Source organism: Trichomycterus rosablanca, chromosome 9 (genome assembly GCF_030014385.1).
Source record: "Trichomycterus rosablanca isolate fTriRos1 chromosome 9, fTriRos1.hap1, whole genome shotgun sequence".
Classification (NCBI taxonomy): Eukaryota; Metazoa; Chordata; class Actinopteri; order Siluriformes; family Trichomycteridae; genus Trichomycterus; species Trichomycterus rosablanca.
In genome coordinates, this window is record NC_085996.1 from 7,896,709 (window position 1) to 7,913,788 (window position 17,080).

General features: G+C 43.0%; 1 protein-coding gene across 1 annotated transcript in view; it reads right to left on the reverse strand.

Annotated features, from left to right (window-relative positions):
* The window catches only part of dnmt3aa (DNA (cytosine-5-)-methyltransferase 3 alpha a), a 56,427-nt gene extending 48,170 nt beyond the window's left edge, over positions 1–8,257 (reverse strand). Inside the window, exons 1-2 of the mRNA XM_063001806.1 lie at positions 8,163–8,257; positions 3,478–3,662 (exon numbers count right to left, since the gene is read on the reverse strand). Coding sequence (XP_062857876.1) covers positions 3,478–3,552 — 75 coding nt within the window. The 5' untranslated portion in view covers positions 3,553–3,662; positions 8,163–8,257. The remainder of the gene's footprint in view (positions 1–3,477; positions 3,663–8,162) is intronic.
* Positions 8,258–17,080: the final 8,823 nt, after the last annotated feature.

The window sequence follows — 17,080 nt, forward strand, 5'->3', positions numbered from 1 at the left end:
CACACCAAATTCAAACTCCTTATAAGTCTGTAAATTTTTAAATGTAAAAAAATGTTTCCCTTGTTGGATTGTCCTAGTTTGGATATACTACATTTTCCTGTGCAATCTGGCAACCTTTGCTGGCCACACATCACCCTCACTGGCTAAGTAGGGCAACAGGCTAGTCTCCTCCAAGTCGCTGATGCAGCAGCAGTGAGGTGATACCCTAACTGACCCTCACTCCCTCAGTCACTGACAGTTATGAAAATATATACAGTAGTGTTCAAAAAAATAGCAGTGATTTTAAAAAAGTGAATAAAGCACAAAATCATTCTAATAACTTTTATTTCCATGAATGCAAATGCACTGAAAATACTACACTTTTAATTCTAAATCAAAACATTAACAACATTTAGCCAGTTTGTGTTAACCCTTTACAGAAAATTAAGAAAAATGAATATTAGGCTGTTCAAAAAAAAATAGCAGTGCCAGCATTTTTCTCAAAAAACGTATCTATAAACTAAAAATGTTTGAGGTTTCACTTTAGTTTAAATTACTGAACGAATATTTAGTGGCATTACAATTGTTTCCGAGATCTGTGTTGCATGGAGTCGACCAACTTCTGGCACCTCTGAACAGGTATTCCAGTCCAGGATGATTAGACTACGTTCCACAGTTCTTCTGCAATTTTGGGTTTTGCCTCAAAAGAACGCATTTCAGATATCAGAACACAAGTTCTCTCTGGGATTGAAGTCAGGGGATTGGGCTGGTCACTCTATTACCTCAATCTTGTTTGTCTGTAACCAAGATGTTTTGGGTCATTGTCATGTTGAAACACCCATTTTAAGCACATTTCTTCTTCGACATAGGGCAACATGATCTCCTCAAGTATTCTGATATATTTAAATTGATCCATGATCCCTCGTATGTGATAAATAGACGTAACACCATGGTATGAAAAACATCCTCATATCATAGTTTTGTACCACCATGCTTTACTGTCTTCACAGTGAACTTTGGCTTGAATTCAGTGCTCAAGGGGCATCAGACATACCGTCTACGGCCACTAGACCCAAAAAATAAAATTTTGCTTTCACCAGTCCACAAAATGTTGAGCCATTTCTCTTTGGACCAGTCAATGTGTTCCTTGGCAAATTTGAACCCATTCAGGACATGTCTTTTTCTTAACAACGGGACTTTGCAAGGAGTTCTTCTGTACTCACTGGTAACTTCAGATGTTCCTTGATCTTTCTGGAGGTGATCATTGGCTGAACCTTTGCCATTTTGGCTATTCTTCGATCCAATTGAACAGTAGTTCCACGCTTCCTTCCGCGTCTTTCAGATTTTAGTTGTCACTTCAAGACATTTGAGATCATTTTAGCTGAGCAGCCGATAATTTGCTGCACTTCTCTGTATGTTTTTCCCCTCTACTATCAACTTTTTAATCAAAGTACGCTGTTCATCAGAACAATGTCTGGAACAACCCATTTTACCCAGTATTTCAAAAGGAAATGTGCTATGACCAACCTGTGCAACATTTGCCCCCCTCCTACATTAAATAAGGGCCAAAATTGACACCCGTTCTTCTGCAGAATGAATGACTTCACCAACTGAACTCCTCACTGCTATTATTTTGAACAACAACCTTTCAATCAATGCTTCAATTACTCAATTATTCAAAAATGAGTGGGATGCATGTCCTAATTGTTGGGTTTGTTTTGTTTTCATTACTCTACTACACTTTCAAGTAAAATTTTTGCTATGTAGAAATATCACTTCTACTAAAAACAGTGATTTATCAGGTTAATGGTGTTGGACTGCTATTTTTTTGAACACCACTGTATATGCGCCAAGCCCAAAATGGTAAAACTTTACCTACTAATGGTCTTTACAAAAAATCATTAGCAAAGAGATGAAGGAAATTATTAGTATTGAAAATTTTCGCATTTCAATTGAACTACCTGTTCACCTTGAAGCAGCTTAGTACCAGCAGCTGAAAAGTCTTCCCACACAATAATACCTCATCCATCACGCTTAATCGAGGTAGAGATTTCACACCAGGTCTTCTGGACCAGCTCTAATATGCCACTCAGAATCAAACTTTCCCTAATATTCCTTAACAATCTATCTTTATTATTTTACTCCACTCACAGAATTCTTCCTCCATCAGTTTAGACACCATAATCAATGTGTATGGACCATGCCACCCCCTCCGTATTTATCCACAGCTCACTCTGGCACCTCAACCAGACCGGCAGGCGTTGCTGTTTCAATGGCAACGAGGCGAAACCTTATCTGGCCTCCCCTCCTCAGATACAATCAAATAGTAATCATAATACGTAATCAAATGTTATGATTGTATTACTGGCTCTAAGATTTTCTTTTTCCGACCAGCAGAATCCCTCTGTGCTGATTTCACACCTGCAGTCTTTATATTAATAGACCAGAATGTAAAACCCAATTAGCCATTGAGAATTTTCATGAACTGCTCTAAAAGTTAATAGGCAACAGTGTAGATGTTAATTTGAGCAGCTTTATGCTGCGTATCCTCACACCTCTGCCTCCACGCTTCACTTTCTGCAATAATGCCTCTTATTAATCATTAACAGACATATCATGGAGGCATTTCAGGACAAAAACATATTGTCCCACATTTGTCCTTCTCCAGCACCTCTAATTTGTGTTCATTCCAGCCTCCTGCAACACTCTGCCAACACTCAGGCTTGGAACATACTCAAGGCAAGAACGTAAACACAGTCGAGTGTGTGTACTGGCACAGATACCTAGTGTCTGTTCTTCCTTTACTACAGAGTTTACAAACAGGGACATTCGACTCCATGGTGGCGCTGTTTCCACCCTCACTGGAAAAATTTCTAGTTGGAGTGAATGTTGAGCTGACCGCTCTGCTAGGGGCACAGGAATGGCGCAGCAGTTCAATGCGCTTGACAACTACCACAAATACGCAAGGTCCAGTCTCTGCCATGCCAGGTTAAGCCTGGGCAAGCTCGTGCCAGACACAGTTGGTTGTGTCTAAGGTTGGGGTGGATGGATGGATGGATGGATGGATGGGGAATCACTTCCCTGCCGCTGCATCAGCAACTTTTACTGTCTGGTTGAGATGCCATCATGAGTGGTGGAGAAATACAAAGAGCACAGAGTGGTCCTCCATACATGGTAACACCGTGTCAGTGTATGTGAACACACTGCTGGACATGTGCTAGCCTGCAGCCCTTGCCACAGTGCATTTAAAAATTGTATCCATCAAAATGAGGACAAAGTGCTGGGGTATATACAATAAATGCAGTGACAGACTGGACATAAACACACTCACACTCTTAAGTGTATAAGGCATATAGATGCTACAGCGCCCTCTTGCAGCAATTATAAGACTTTTCAGACATATCAAACACAACCACATGTAAACATCGATCTTGCATCTTGCTTAAAGCACTTCCAGTATACCAGTCACCAGTCCTTCACCTGTAAACGCTCTCTTACCGTTTTTTTCGCCGCTGCGTCACAGTCTAGGTCTGTCGTCTTTAACTCTGGGGTTGCAGCGTTGGATGGCATCATTAAAATCACTCCTGACTATTTGTGACACATTTATAAATAAATGTGAACAAAATGAGTGTTTTTGGTCGAAGTAGCTGATCCACCTTCCGTCCCACAGATGCTCCTTCTCCCTGTGTAAAGAAGTCACAAAAATGTATGTCAGTCTCTATAAAGGCTAATGATCTTTTTTTAAGTAAGACTAATTACAGCTATTTAGCCTTTTTGTAGCCATCATGTGCTCTTTTTTGGATGGGGGTTTCCTCCTTTTTTCCTGTGCAATCAGGTTACTCACCTGGTGCAGCAGACTATTACACAGAGTGTTAGCATGCACTGAGAGTACAGTACGCCTCTCTCCTTTCTCAATCAGACAGTAGGAGTTGCTGTTACAGCAACATGAAGGCATTTTTCCAGCCGGCCTCTCCTCCCTCAGACACAGCACCCATCCCCTTTCAAACATAAGAAGCTGTCAGTCTCATCTTTAACTCAGCCAGCAGTGGATTATCTCAAATAACTGTAGCGTGTATGGAGGGTCACGCTATACTCTGTCTTCCTCTACTACCCTTACCGGTGACAGCAGGAGTCACTCTTGCAGTGGCAGTAAGGAAAAACTCTATCCAACCTTCCCTGTCTCAGACATGGTCAGCTGGGTCTGTTAAGTGCCCCGTCAGACCAGTAGCACCACTGAGACTCTAACTCAAGAGAGTGAACTCTCTGTTGATGGGCTAGCATATTAGACTGCTCATTCACCTGATTGATTAAAGGTTATGAGGTCAGGGATTTGGATCCAAAATTCAAGAAATTATAGACATACTTTTGGCAATATAGTGTGTGCTTCTCAGCTCTTTTTACTTTTATCAGACACTTTTACAAGCTACTGACACAACTCAACAAGTGGTTTAACAACTGTTGTAATACAGTTCAAATGCTCAGGCGTTGGGGAAGGCCAGTTCAAAACCAGTACTGACGTGTATTTTTGGACACTGTCTAATCCCACATCAGCAGCATATGTTGCTCCAAAATGTGTATGAATCTTTCAGTATTAATATTGCCTTCACAGATGTTCCAGTGACCCATGACATTGGCACCAACATGCCCCATCAAAAATTATGACAGCCGCTGATTGCATTTATGCAATACGTTCCCAGGATTTCACAGCAAAGGGACACACTTTAACCCAGTCTTGCTCATAAACATCTGAGCATTTTGTTGATGCTTCTTTTATAGCCAATTATGAATCAAATTCACCTGTTTTAGATGTTTGTTAAATATTTGACAGCATTCCTGCTCTTAACTTTTTAGGAATGCATTCAGGCATCAATTGAGGAATAATATAGCACTATATTTCCAAGAATCAATACCTTTTTTGCTTTGTTTTGATTAACTGCTCTCTGTCCTTTATGCTTAAAAGTTAGTGTCCTAACTTTTTTAAATGGGTTTGTATATCCATGTGTTTTACGTGCATGAGCATGCAAGTGATTTGTAGTTGACTAGTGTTTAATCCAGACATCTGCATGTACTTACTCTGTTCATTCTTCAGACGGTTCCTACATTATAAAACTGTATTTGATGAAAATTGGAAATAACTGACCATTTTCTGTCATGATTAAGGATTACTGACAAGACATACTGTGATCATTTTAACTTTGGACATGCCTGATCTACATGAACTTGGTGAACCAATAAATGAAATGCTTTGCAGAACGAGCTGCATCGTCTTCCATTCAAATAAATCTGTTTTCTTTTTTTGTTGTTGTTTTTTGCTCTGTTGAATTTGATTTATGTGACCGCTGTTCAACACACTTGAAGAATATCCTCATGTCCTGAGCTGGGAGTGTTCAAATCACAAACATAATCCTGTTCTTTGTGTTGTGGTCAGGTTAAGGAGAATTTAGGACGCAGCAGCATGAGCAGTCGGGTCTTATATGCTTGCTAGGCTCAGTAGACCGAATCCAGACGTGCGTTGCTGTTAAGGATGGGACATGGCAGTCGTTCTGTAGATGCAATGTGAAACCGGCAGCTTCAGCATGAAAGAGGATTTTAAATCAGCTCCGTGTTTTATTTCTGCCCGGACCTGCACAACCTTCAACTGAAAGTGCTGACGAGGCTCCAGAGCAGATAATGGAGTTAAAGAAACTCCTGCTCTGTTTTCCACCGCGAGATCACTTGGTTGATGGCCAAATTGCTTCCAGTGTTTCTGACCGAACCCTGCGTGGAAAAACCTGTGTTTATCATTTCCATTCACATTGTGTTTGCTGCAGGACGTGTTTCTCTGGTAAGTAACTCAGTTCAAAGTAAAATTACACCTCCATTTATAAACACTGTATTTAATCTCTTATTATCCAGCATCTCTTAACTGATAAAAGATTCATACCTGCGTAAAAGCTTTTCCTCCTGTTTTATAGAGCTTGCTTTGTGCACAGGGGCACAGTCATGCTGGAACAGGAAATGGTATTCCCTAAACTGTTGTTGCAAAGTTGGAAGCATATACTGTAATTTGTTTTATGTAATTAATTTATTACACCTGTTGTAATTGTTTTAACTGAAACACATTAATTCAAATATTAAAAGGGGTTTCACAATATTTTTGTCCATATAGTGTGATGTCACAGAATCTGTTCTAATAAATTTTCCTCTAGTTTGCATTAGATTACAGGAGTGGCCTGACCTAGGCAGTGTGGCTGTAATTTGAAATATTGTCTCCACTTCTTTGAGAGATGGTCTGGTAACCCTCTCAAGATCTGTGCTTGTATATGATTAGATCCCTTTATAAGTTCATTTTAGTTCATTCTGAGGACAGTTTCTATCATTCTGACTGACCTCACAAACAGATGGAGTTGTCAAGGTAACCCAGTACATAAGATCAAAGCTAGTTTTAAAATGACATGGGGTGTTTATGTTTATTTAATATAATACACAGTGTTTCACATAGCAACTAAAAAAAACCTTCTTAATACTTAATCATTCATCCTGATCATGGATGCAGTGTGTGTCTGGAACCACTTCACAATGTAAGCACACTGGACTGGGCTCCAGTCCATCACTGATCACACATTCACTTATTCATACAAGCTAAAATTAAGAGTTGCCAATACATCTAGATGTACATGGATACAGATAGAACATACCAAACTTCTTGCTGGCAGTGTCTAGAAGCCAGAATTAAACACAGCTCCCCTGGAGCCATATTGCTGAGAGACACCCACTCTACCAGGTGCACCACTATGCCTACCTCCCAAAAACTGGCCCTTGGACCGTAACCATGATGAAGCATGTAGTAAAACTTTATGAAGTTTTTTCATTTGACTTGCTTCTTTAGATACACGATCATACCTAAAAACGATTCATGGCAGCCAATTCACCTACTGACGTCTATTAAGAGAAAACCGACCAAAGGTAAGGTTTGAACCTAGGCCCTGGTGCTGAGTGGTTCCCACACTACCTACCGCCACACCATGGCCTATAAAAAAATTAATTCAGTATACTAAAAACATAAAATCTAGCCGCTCAGGTGGTGCAGCGGTAAAAAGACACGCTGCAACCAGAGCTGGATTCTGAGTACATCGTATCGAATCCAGCTCTGCCTCACCGGTTCGAGGCTGAGTGGCTGTATGAGCAACGATTGGCCGGTTGCTCAGTTGGGGGGTGGGACAAAGAACCGGATGTGAGTCTCTCTCTGTCAGAATGCGATTACGACCTCTGCTGGCTGATTAGAGGCGCCTGCACAGAGATGAGGAAGAGTGCCCTTAGGGTGTGTCTCTCCGCATGCAACGCTAGGTGGCGCCAAACTCATCAATGTGTGGGTGGCAAAAATGCATCTGGCTGCTGCCCATGTTTCGGAAGGGATATGGGTTAGCTTCGATCTCCTCGGTCAGGGAAGGGGTTCGGCATAGACAGAGAGGAAGCACGATGCAAATTGAACAATTGGATGTGCTAAAGGGGGTGGGAAGGGGAAAAATAAAATACAAATTTTTTTGGGGAAAACGTAAAATCTTAAATGACAACGATTTAAAAGAGTCTAGGTGCAGGTGGTGTGGGTGCCGCACAACAGTATAGGCCCTGGGGATCAGGATTGAATCACTGCCTTGTCAGAAGTCACTGCGTGTTGGAAGTTTTGCACGTTCTCCATTCAGAGATGGAAGTGGCTACTCAAAATTACCCTGCAATGAATCGGTCACCCACCGGCCCCGGGACGCACCGCGACCCTGACAAACGATTTTCTCCTCGTAGACCTAATACTGCGCTCAGCTTCCTCAATAGAACGCCACCCTGTGGTGAAGGCACGATGTAGTGCACTAGTGCCGAATTGAGACGAGGCCGGGGGTGTTTAAATCCACAGCAGACTGGTATCTCTGTCTATCCAAGTTCAGCGAGAGTGGAAACGCACGTTTATCTGTTTATTCCAGTCTGATCGGTCCGGTTTGGTATGAAAATCAGATGTTAATTCTGGACGGTAACCGGTAAAGCTGCGTGAACCAGAACGGCGCAGTACAGACATATTACGCCACAGCGTTAATGCCCGGTTCGGCACGACTCGGCTCGATTCGGCCAGTCTCGGCTCGACTCTATTCGCTCCCTGTTTAAGTGCGTGCAAAATATCATGCTTACATTAAAGAAAATGTGTAAAACGTTACCGGTTTGGCCGCCCCAGGCCTGAGCCCCCCCTTCGGTAATGTCTCCGTCCCGTCTTCCCTCCGCGTCCGCGCTCTCTCTCTCTTACTCCGGTCCCCGTTCGGCCCCGGTGCCGCCGCAGAGCGCGTCAGAGCGCCTGAGATTCCGCAGGGTCCTAAACACGGGCAAGAACCGCCGGTGTGCGTGACATCACGGGAAAAGCGCGCGCTGGAGTGAGTTAGAGAGAGAGTGAGTGAGTGAAAGTGGGTGAGTGAAAGTGGGTGAGTGAAAGTGGGTGAGTGAGTGAGTGAAAGTGGGTGAGTGAAATGTGAGTGAGTGAGTGAATGAGTGAAAGTGGGTGAGTGAAATGTGAGTGAGTGAGTGAAAGTGGGTGAGTGAAATGTGAGTGAGTGAGTGAAAGTGGGTGAGTGAAATATGAGTGAGTGAGTGAAAGTGGGTGAGTGAAATATGAGTGAGTGAGTGAAAGTGGGTGAGTGAAATATGAGTGAGTGAGTGAAAGTGGGTGAGTGAAATGTGAGTGAGTGAGTGAAAGTGGGTGAGTGAAATGTGAGTGAGTGAGTGAGTGAAAGTGGGTGAGTGAAATATGAGTGAGTGAGTGAAAGTGGGTGAGTGAAATGTGAGTGAGTGAAAGTGAGTGAGTGAAAGTGGGTGAGTGAAATGTGAGTGAGTGAGTGAAAGTGGGTGAGTGAAATGTGAGTGAGTGAAAGTGGGTGAGTGAGTGAGTGAGTGAAAGTGGGTGAGTGAAAGTGGGTGAGTGAGTGAAAGTGGGTGAGTGAGTGAGTGAGTGAAAGTGGGTGAGTGAAATGTGAGTGAGTGAGTGAGTGAGTGAAATATGAGTGAGTGAAAGTGGGTGAGTGAGTGAGTGAGTGAAAGTGGGTGAGTGAAATGTGAGTGAGTGAGTGAAAGTGGGTGAGTGAAATGTGAGTGAGTGAGTGAAAGTGGGTGAGTGAAATGTGAGTGAGTGAGTGAAAGTGGGTGAGTGAAATATGAGTGAGTGTGTGAAAGTGGGTGAGTGAAATGTGAGTGAGTGAAAGTGAGTGAGTGAAATGTGAGTGAGTAAGTGAAAGTGGGTGAGTGAAATATGAGTGAGTGAGTGAAAGTGGGTGAGTGAAATGTGGGTGAGTGAAATGTGAGTGAGTAAGTTAAAGTGGGTGAGTGAAATGTGAGTGAGAGTTGGTGAGTTGGATAATTAGTGAGCTGGTGAGTTTGTGAGTGAGTTGGTAAATGAATGAGTGAGCTGGTGAGTGGGTAAATAAGTGAGTGAAAAGTGAGTGAGTTGATAAATGAGTGAGTGAGCTGGTAAGTGAGTGAGCTGGTGAGTGAGTGAGTTGGTAAATGAGTAAGTGAAAATGAGGTGAGTGAGTCAATGAGTGAGTGAAAATGAGGTGAGTGAGTTGATGAGTGAGTTGGTGAGTGAGTTGGTGAGTGAGAGTGACTGAGTTGGTGAGTGAGAATGAGTGAATTGATAAATGAGTGAGTAAATGAGTAAGTGAAAATGAGGTGAGTGAGTGAGTAAATGAGTGAGTGAGTTGGTGAGTGAGTGAGTAAGTGAAAATGAGGTGAGTGAGTGAGTAAATGAGTGAGTTGGTGAGTAAGTAAAAATTAGGTGAGTAAGCTGGTAAGTAAGTGAGCATAAAAATGAAAATGAGGTGAGCTAATGAGTGAGTTGGTGAGTGAGTGAGTGAATGAGTGAAAATGAGGTGAGTGAGTAAATGAGTGAGTGAGTGAGTGAATAAGTGAAAATGAGGTGAGTGAGTGAGTAAATGAGTGAGTGAGTTGGTGAGTGAGTGAGTGAGTGAGTAAGTGAAAATGAGGTGAGTGAGTGAGTAAATGAGTGAGTGAATAAGTGAAAATGAGGTGAGTGAGTAAATGAGTGAGTGAGTTGGTGAGTGAGTGAGTGAGTGAAAATGAGGTGAGTGAGTGAGTAAATGAGTGAGTTGGTGAGTAAGTAAAAATTAGGTGAGTGAGTGAGTAAATGAGTGAGTTGGTGAGTAAGTAAAAATTAGGTGAGTAAGCTGGTAAGTGAGCATATAAATGAAAATGAGGTGAGCTAATGAGTGAGTTGGTGAGTGAGTTGGTAAATGAGTGAGTGAGCTGGTGAGTGAGTGAGTGAGTCAATAAGTGAAAATGAGGTGAGTGAGTGAGTAAATGAGTGAGTGAGTAAGTAAAAATTAGGTGAGTAAGCTGGTAAGTGAGCATATAAATGAAAATGAGGTGAGCTAATGAGTGAGTTGGTGAGTGAGTTGGTAAATGAGTGAGTGAGCTGGTGAGTGAGTGAGTGAGTCAATAAGTGAAAATGAGGTGAGTGAGTGAGTAAAAATTAGGTGAGTAAGCTGGTAAGTAAGTGAGCATATACATGAAAATGAGGTGAGCTAATAAGTGAGTTGGTGAGTGAGTGAGTGAATGAGTGAGTGAGTGAGTTAGTAAATTAGTGAGTGAGCTGGTGAGGTAGTGAGTGAGTTGGTAAATGAGTGAGTGAGTGAGTTGGTAAATGAGTGAGCTGAAGAGTAAGTTTGTGATTGAGTTGATAAATGAGTGAGTGAGTGAGTTGGTAAATGAGTGAGTGAGTGAGTGAGTTGGTGAGTGAGTGAGTGAGCTGGTGAGGGAGTGAGTGAGTTGGTGAGTGAGTTGGTGAGTGAGTGAGTGAGCTGGTGAGGGAGTGAGTGAGTTGGTGAGTGAGTGAGCTAGTGAGGGAGTGAGTGAGTGAGTTGGTGAGGGAGTGAGTGAGTTGGTAAATGAGTGAGTGAGTGAGTTGGTAAATGAGTGAGTGAGCTGGTGAGTGAGCTGGTGAGGGAGTGAGTGAGTTGGTGAGGGAGTGAGTGAGTGAGCTGGTGAGGGAGTGAGTGAGTTGGTAAATGAGTGAGTGAGTGAGCTGGTGAGTGAGTGAGTGAGTTGGTAAATGAGTGAGTGAGTAAGTGAGCTGGTGAGGGAGTGAGTGAGTTGGTAAATGAGTGAGTGAGTGAGCTGGTGAGTGAGTGAGTGAGTTGGTAAATTAGTGAGTTAGCTGGTGAGTGAGCTGGTGAGGGAGTGAGTGAGCTGGTGAGGGAGTGAGTGAGTGAGTTGGTAAATGAGTGAGTGAGTGAGTTGGTAAATGAGTGAGTGAGTGAGCTGGTGAGGGAGTGAGTGAGTTGGTAAATGAGTGAGTGAGTGAGTGAGCTGGTGAGGGAGTGAGTGAGTTGGTAAATGAGTGAGTGAGCTGGTGAGGGAGTGAGTCGGTAAATGAGTGAGTGAGTGAGTGAGTGAGCTGGTGAGGGAGTGAGTGAGTCGGTAAATGAGTGAGTGAGTGAGTGAGTGAGCTGGTGAGGGAGTGAGTGAGTTGGTAAATGAGTGAGTGAGTGAGTGAGTGAGCTGGTGAGGGAGTGAGTGAGTTGGTAAATGAGTGAGTGAGTGAGTGAGTGAGCTGGTGAGGGAGTGAGTGAGTTGGTAAATGAGTGAGTGAGTGAGCTGGTGAGGGAGTGAGTGAGTCGGTAAATGAGTGAGTGAGTGAGTGAGTGAGTGAGCTGGTGAGGGAGTGAGTGAGTGAGTTGGTAAATGAGTGATGGTTGTGTTCCATTTGTCACATTGTCAAGACATCTTTTCCGTTTATTCATTTTTTAGTAACTGTTTCATCCTAATTTGGATTTGCCAATCCACCCACTGGCATGTGTTAGCTGGTGGGAGCCACTGGCATTAGGGAATATAGATGAGTTCATCACAAAGTGCTACTTAATTACACACCGTCAGGATGATTTTTGAATGGAGGAGGAAATCCGAGTGCCAAAAATAAAACCACATGGACGGAAGGAAGAACAAAGATTACAGAGACCGGAGGCAGAAATCAAACCCAGGTTCCCACTATACCAGCTGTGCCAACCTGCCATCTCTAACAAGATATGCTTGTTTTTATTGAAGAGCATAGTAAATCTCAAAAGGCACAGCATGAGAAATGGGTTGCACACATCATCATGTGTTGTGGGGTTTTGTCCATGTGGGTTTCCTCCTACCTCCCAAAAACATGCAGAAGGTGGATTAGCCCCCGGGTGTGTGAGTTTGTTTTGTTTGTTTATTAGGATTTTAACGTCATGTTTTACACTCTGGTTACATTCAAGACAGGAACGGTAGTTACTCATTACACAAAATTCATCAGTTCACACAAGTTTATATCGAACACAGTAATGGACAATTTTGTATCTCCAATTCACCTTATTTGCACGTCTTTGGACTGTGGGAGGAAACCAGAGCTCCCGGAGTAAACCCACGCAGACACGGGGAGAACATACAAACTCCACACAGAAAGGACCCGGACCGCCCCACCTGGGGTGTGTGTGTGAGTAAGTAGATCAGTGAATGTGTGGTGTCCTGAAATGTTTCCTGTGCTGGGTGTCTTCCTACCTTGGGTGCAGTGTTTTTGAGTAGTGCCAGGCTAATACTGACCCTGATGAAGTGGTGAGTGAAGATGAATGAATGAATGAAAGCAAGAGTTCAGGATAAATCTGTTGTGTTTTGAAAGGAATGAACAGGACGGGGAGGGAAGAACAACAAGAAAGGTGGGGAAGAGAAAAGGAGCAGAGTTGGAACGTGTCCTTGAATAAACCGCTGCTCAGCATTCACTCTCTCACACACACACACACACACACACACACACACACACACACACACACACACACACACACACACACACACACACACACACAACACACACACACACACACACACACACACACACACACACACACACACACACACACACACACACACACACACACACACACACACACACACACACACACACACACACACAGTGTCCTCCGCTTACCTCGCTCTCATTAAAATTCACTCTGCGTCACGGCTGCTCACGCTGGAGACAAACCAACGCGGCCATCTGACTCTCTCTCTCCTGTATAGATGCTGCATGCTCTGATTCAGTCTCACCATATCTCGTCCCCTGGTGCCAGCCGAGGGGTCAGGGGTCATGGGGTGTTTAAAAACGATATCCTTAAATAACCACGCGGTTAGTGAGGTCACTAAATCCCTGGGTAAAAGAGTTTATCCCTTCATCCTTATCACAATCGACCAGTAACCACCCATCACTTACAGTAGTTAACTACACAGTGTTGCTGCTCTGTTGCTGCTCCACCAGCCACAACCCCTCTGAGAGGCTTTTCACTAGATTTGGGAATATGACTGTGGGGATTTGTGTCTGTTCAGTCAGTGATATCAGGCCCTAATGTGCCCAACATAAGGTCCGACTTACTCTAACTACAAATCTGGTGTTGGTATTGAGGCCAGGGCTCTGTCCAGGCCAGTCAAGTTCTACACCAAACCATTTCATTGAAACTTGAAAGGTCGTCGTTCAAACTGGTAAAAATGTCGCTTTGTATATAAAGCAATTTACAACCAGCAATTTTATTTATTCATTAGGATTTTAACATCATATTTTACACTTTGGTTACATTCATGACAGGACAGGTAGTTACTGGTTACACAAGATTCATCAGTTCAAGTCATGGCCAATTTTGTATCTCCAATTAACCTCACTTGCACGTCTTTGGACTGTGGGAGGAAACCGGAGCTCCCAGAGCTCCACAGATACGGAGAGAACATGCAAACTCCAAACAAAAAGGACCCAGACCGCTCCAACCTGGGGATCGAACCCAGGACCTTCTTGCTGTGAGGTGACAGTGCTACACACCAAGCCATCGTCCCACCTACAACCAGCAATTAAAATCTATTAAAACATTACAACACAGGGTACCCAGGTGGCGCAGCGGGATATTCCGCTTGCACACCATCTAGCGAGCATAATTGGCAGTGCCTGCAGCAGATACTAATTGGCCACCGTATCTGCAGGGTGGGGGCCGGATTATGTGTGGGTGGGTGGGTCTTCATACGCTGTGTGAGGACCCTGATTGGTGGAAGAGACGCCTGTGCAGAATGCAGCGGCGAGAAGAGCAGGACTGTACACGTGTCGGAAGAGGCGTGTACAGCGACGTGCTCTCCTCGGATGCAATCGGGTATCTCTTAGCATCGGAAGACAAAATTGAGCTAAATCAGGAGGAAAAATGGGGAGAAAATGCATTAAAAAAAAAACACATTACAACACAATGACAAAGCTATGAGTAAGCCAGGTTGTAGATATTTGTTCTGGATATAACATGTTAGAGTTTGGTGCTTATAAAAATGACCACAAATATTTGGACATCTAAACATAAGCTTGTTGGCGTCCCATTTCAAAACTATTTGTATTACAATACAGTGACCTCTGTGATATTTTCAGCTATAACAACAGCCACTCTGCTGAGAAGCCTTCTCACACGTGTTTAAAGTACAGGCTGGAACAAAAATGTTTAGGCCTTCCCTAAACCGTTGCTGCAAACTTCTAAGAATATAATTACATTTTTATAATTGATTTATGACACCTTTATTAAACACACACACATCTTCCTCAGAATGAGTGCTGTAATTCTAGAGATGAACTTAAATCCAGTATCAGCTAAACAGTGATCAGACGGAGTTGCTGTACTGCTTTGAAACGTCTGCAAAATCTGCAGGAGCTTCACGGTTAAAGCCTTTAAAGGTTCTGAGCAAGAGGCAGCCAGTAAAAACTAGAGATATTAATGAGAGTCTCTGATGGAACGTCCAAAAATAACCCCATGAAATAGTTCCAGGCCTGTATTATAAATCCTCAGCCACTGAGCCTCCTCATGACTACACAGTTATTCAGCTGGAAGAGATGTGCTAATGATGTGGTGTTGTGGGATGGTTTTGGTGTTGGAGGGAAGGAGCTGGTTACACACTGACGTTGTGTTGGTCAGTTGTGAAATCCTGTTTTGGCATCAGGGGAGAAGTGAAGCTCTGCTGTGGGCATGACTGGCTTCTAAACATCAGCAGATACTCATTACAGTAACTCACAGACACCAGTGGCAGAAAATCTAAGCATTAGGAACACACACACACAACTACACGTGCACCACAACAAACATGCACACAAATGCACACACACACACACATATAAACTACAACCTAATGTGTACACACACACACTAACTCAAACACAGTTTTACTTCAACACACACAAATATACACCGACCAGGCATAACATTATGAGCATTGACAGGTGAACTGAATAACACTGATTATCTCTTCATCACGGCACCTGTTAGTAGGTGGGATATATTAAGAAGCAGGAAAAATGGGCGAGCGTGAGGATCTGAGTGAGTTTGATAAGGGCCAAATTGTGATGGCTAGATGACTGGGTCAGAGCATCTCCAAAACTGCAGCTCTTGAGGGGTGTAGTGGTCTGCAGTGGTCAGTATCTATCAGAAGTGGCCCAAGAAAGGAACAGTGGTAAACCGGCGACAGGGTCATGGGCGACCGAGGCTCACTGATGCACGTGGGGAGTGAAGGCTGGCCCGTGTGGTCCGAGCTACTGTAGCTCAGATTGGTGAAGACGTTAATGCTGGTTCTGATAGAAAGGAGTCAGAATACACAGAGCATCACAGTTGCAGGGCTGTTTTGGCAGCAAAAGGGGGACCAACACGATATTAGGAATGTGGTCATAATGTTATGCCTAATCAATGTACAGTAGTGTTAAAAAAAATAGCAGTCCAACACCATTAACTTGATAAATCACTGTTTTTAGTAGAAGTGATATTTCTACATAGCAAAAAATTCACTTGAAAGTGTAGTAGAGTAATGAAAACAAAACAAACCCAACAATTAGGACATGCATCCCACTCATTTTTGAATAATTGAGTAATTGAAGCATTGATTGAAAGGGGGTTGTTCAAAATAATAGCAGTGAGGAGTTCAATTGGTGAAGTCATTCATTCTGCAGAAGAACGGGTGTCAATTTTGGCCCTTATTTAAGGTAGGAGGGGGGCAAATGTTGCACAAGGTTGGTCATAGCTCATTTCCTTTTGAAATACTGGGTAAAATGGGTTGTTCCAGACATTGTTCTGATGAACAGCGTACTTTGATTAAAAAGTTGATTGTAGAGGAAAAAAACATACAGAGAAGTGCAGCAAATTATTGGCTGCTCAGCTAAAATGCCTTAAAATGACAACCAAAACCTGAAAGACGCAGAAGGAAGCGTGGAACTACTGTTCGAATGGATCAGAAAATAGCCAGAATGGCAAAGGTTCAGCCAGTGATCACCACCAGAAAGATCAAGGAACATCTGAAGTTACCAGTAAGTACAGAAGATGATTAAGTGAAGCCAATTTACCAGCAAGAACTCCTGCAAAGTCCCGTTGTTAAGATAAAGACGTTTCCTGAATGGGTTCAAATTTGCCAAGGAACACATTGACTGGTCCAAAGAGAAATGGCTCAACATTTTGTGGACAGCTGAAAGCAAAATTGTATTTTTTTGGTCTAGTGGCCGTAGACAGTATGTCAGACGACCCTCGAGCACTGAATTCAAGCCACAGTACACTGTGAAGGTAGTAAAGCATGGTGGTACAAAATGATGATATGAGGATGTTTTTCATACCATGGTGTTACGCCTATTTATCACATACGAGGGATCATGGATCAATTTAAATATATCAGAATACTTGAGGAGATCATGTTGCCCTATGTCGAAAAAGAAATGCCCTTAAAATGGGTGTTTCAACATGACAATGACCCAAAACATCTTGGTTACAGACAAACATGCTTGAGGTAATAGAGTGACCAGCCCAATCCCCTGACTTCAATCCCAGAGAGAACTTGTGGGCTGACGTCTGAAACACGTTTTTTTGAGGCAAAACCCAAAATTGCAGAAGAACTGTGGAATGTCGTCTAATCATCCTGGACTGGAATACCTGTTCAGAGGTGCCAGAAGTTGGTCGACTCCATGCAACACAGATCTCGGAAACAATTGTTATGCCACTGAATATTAGTTCAGTAATTTAAAGTAAAGTGAAACCTCAAACATTTTTTCATGTAGATAAATTTTTTT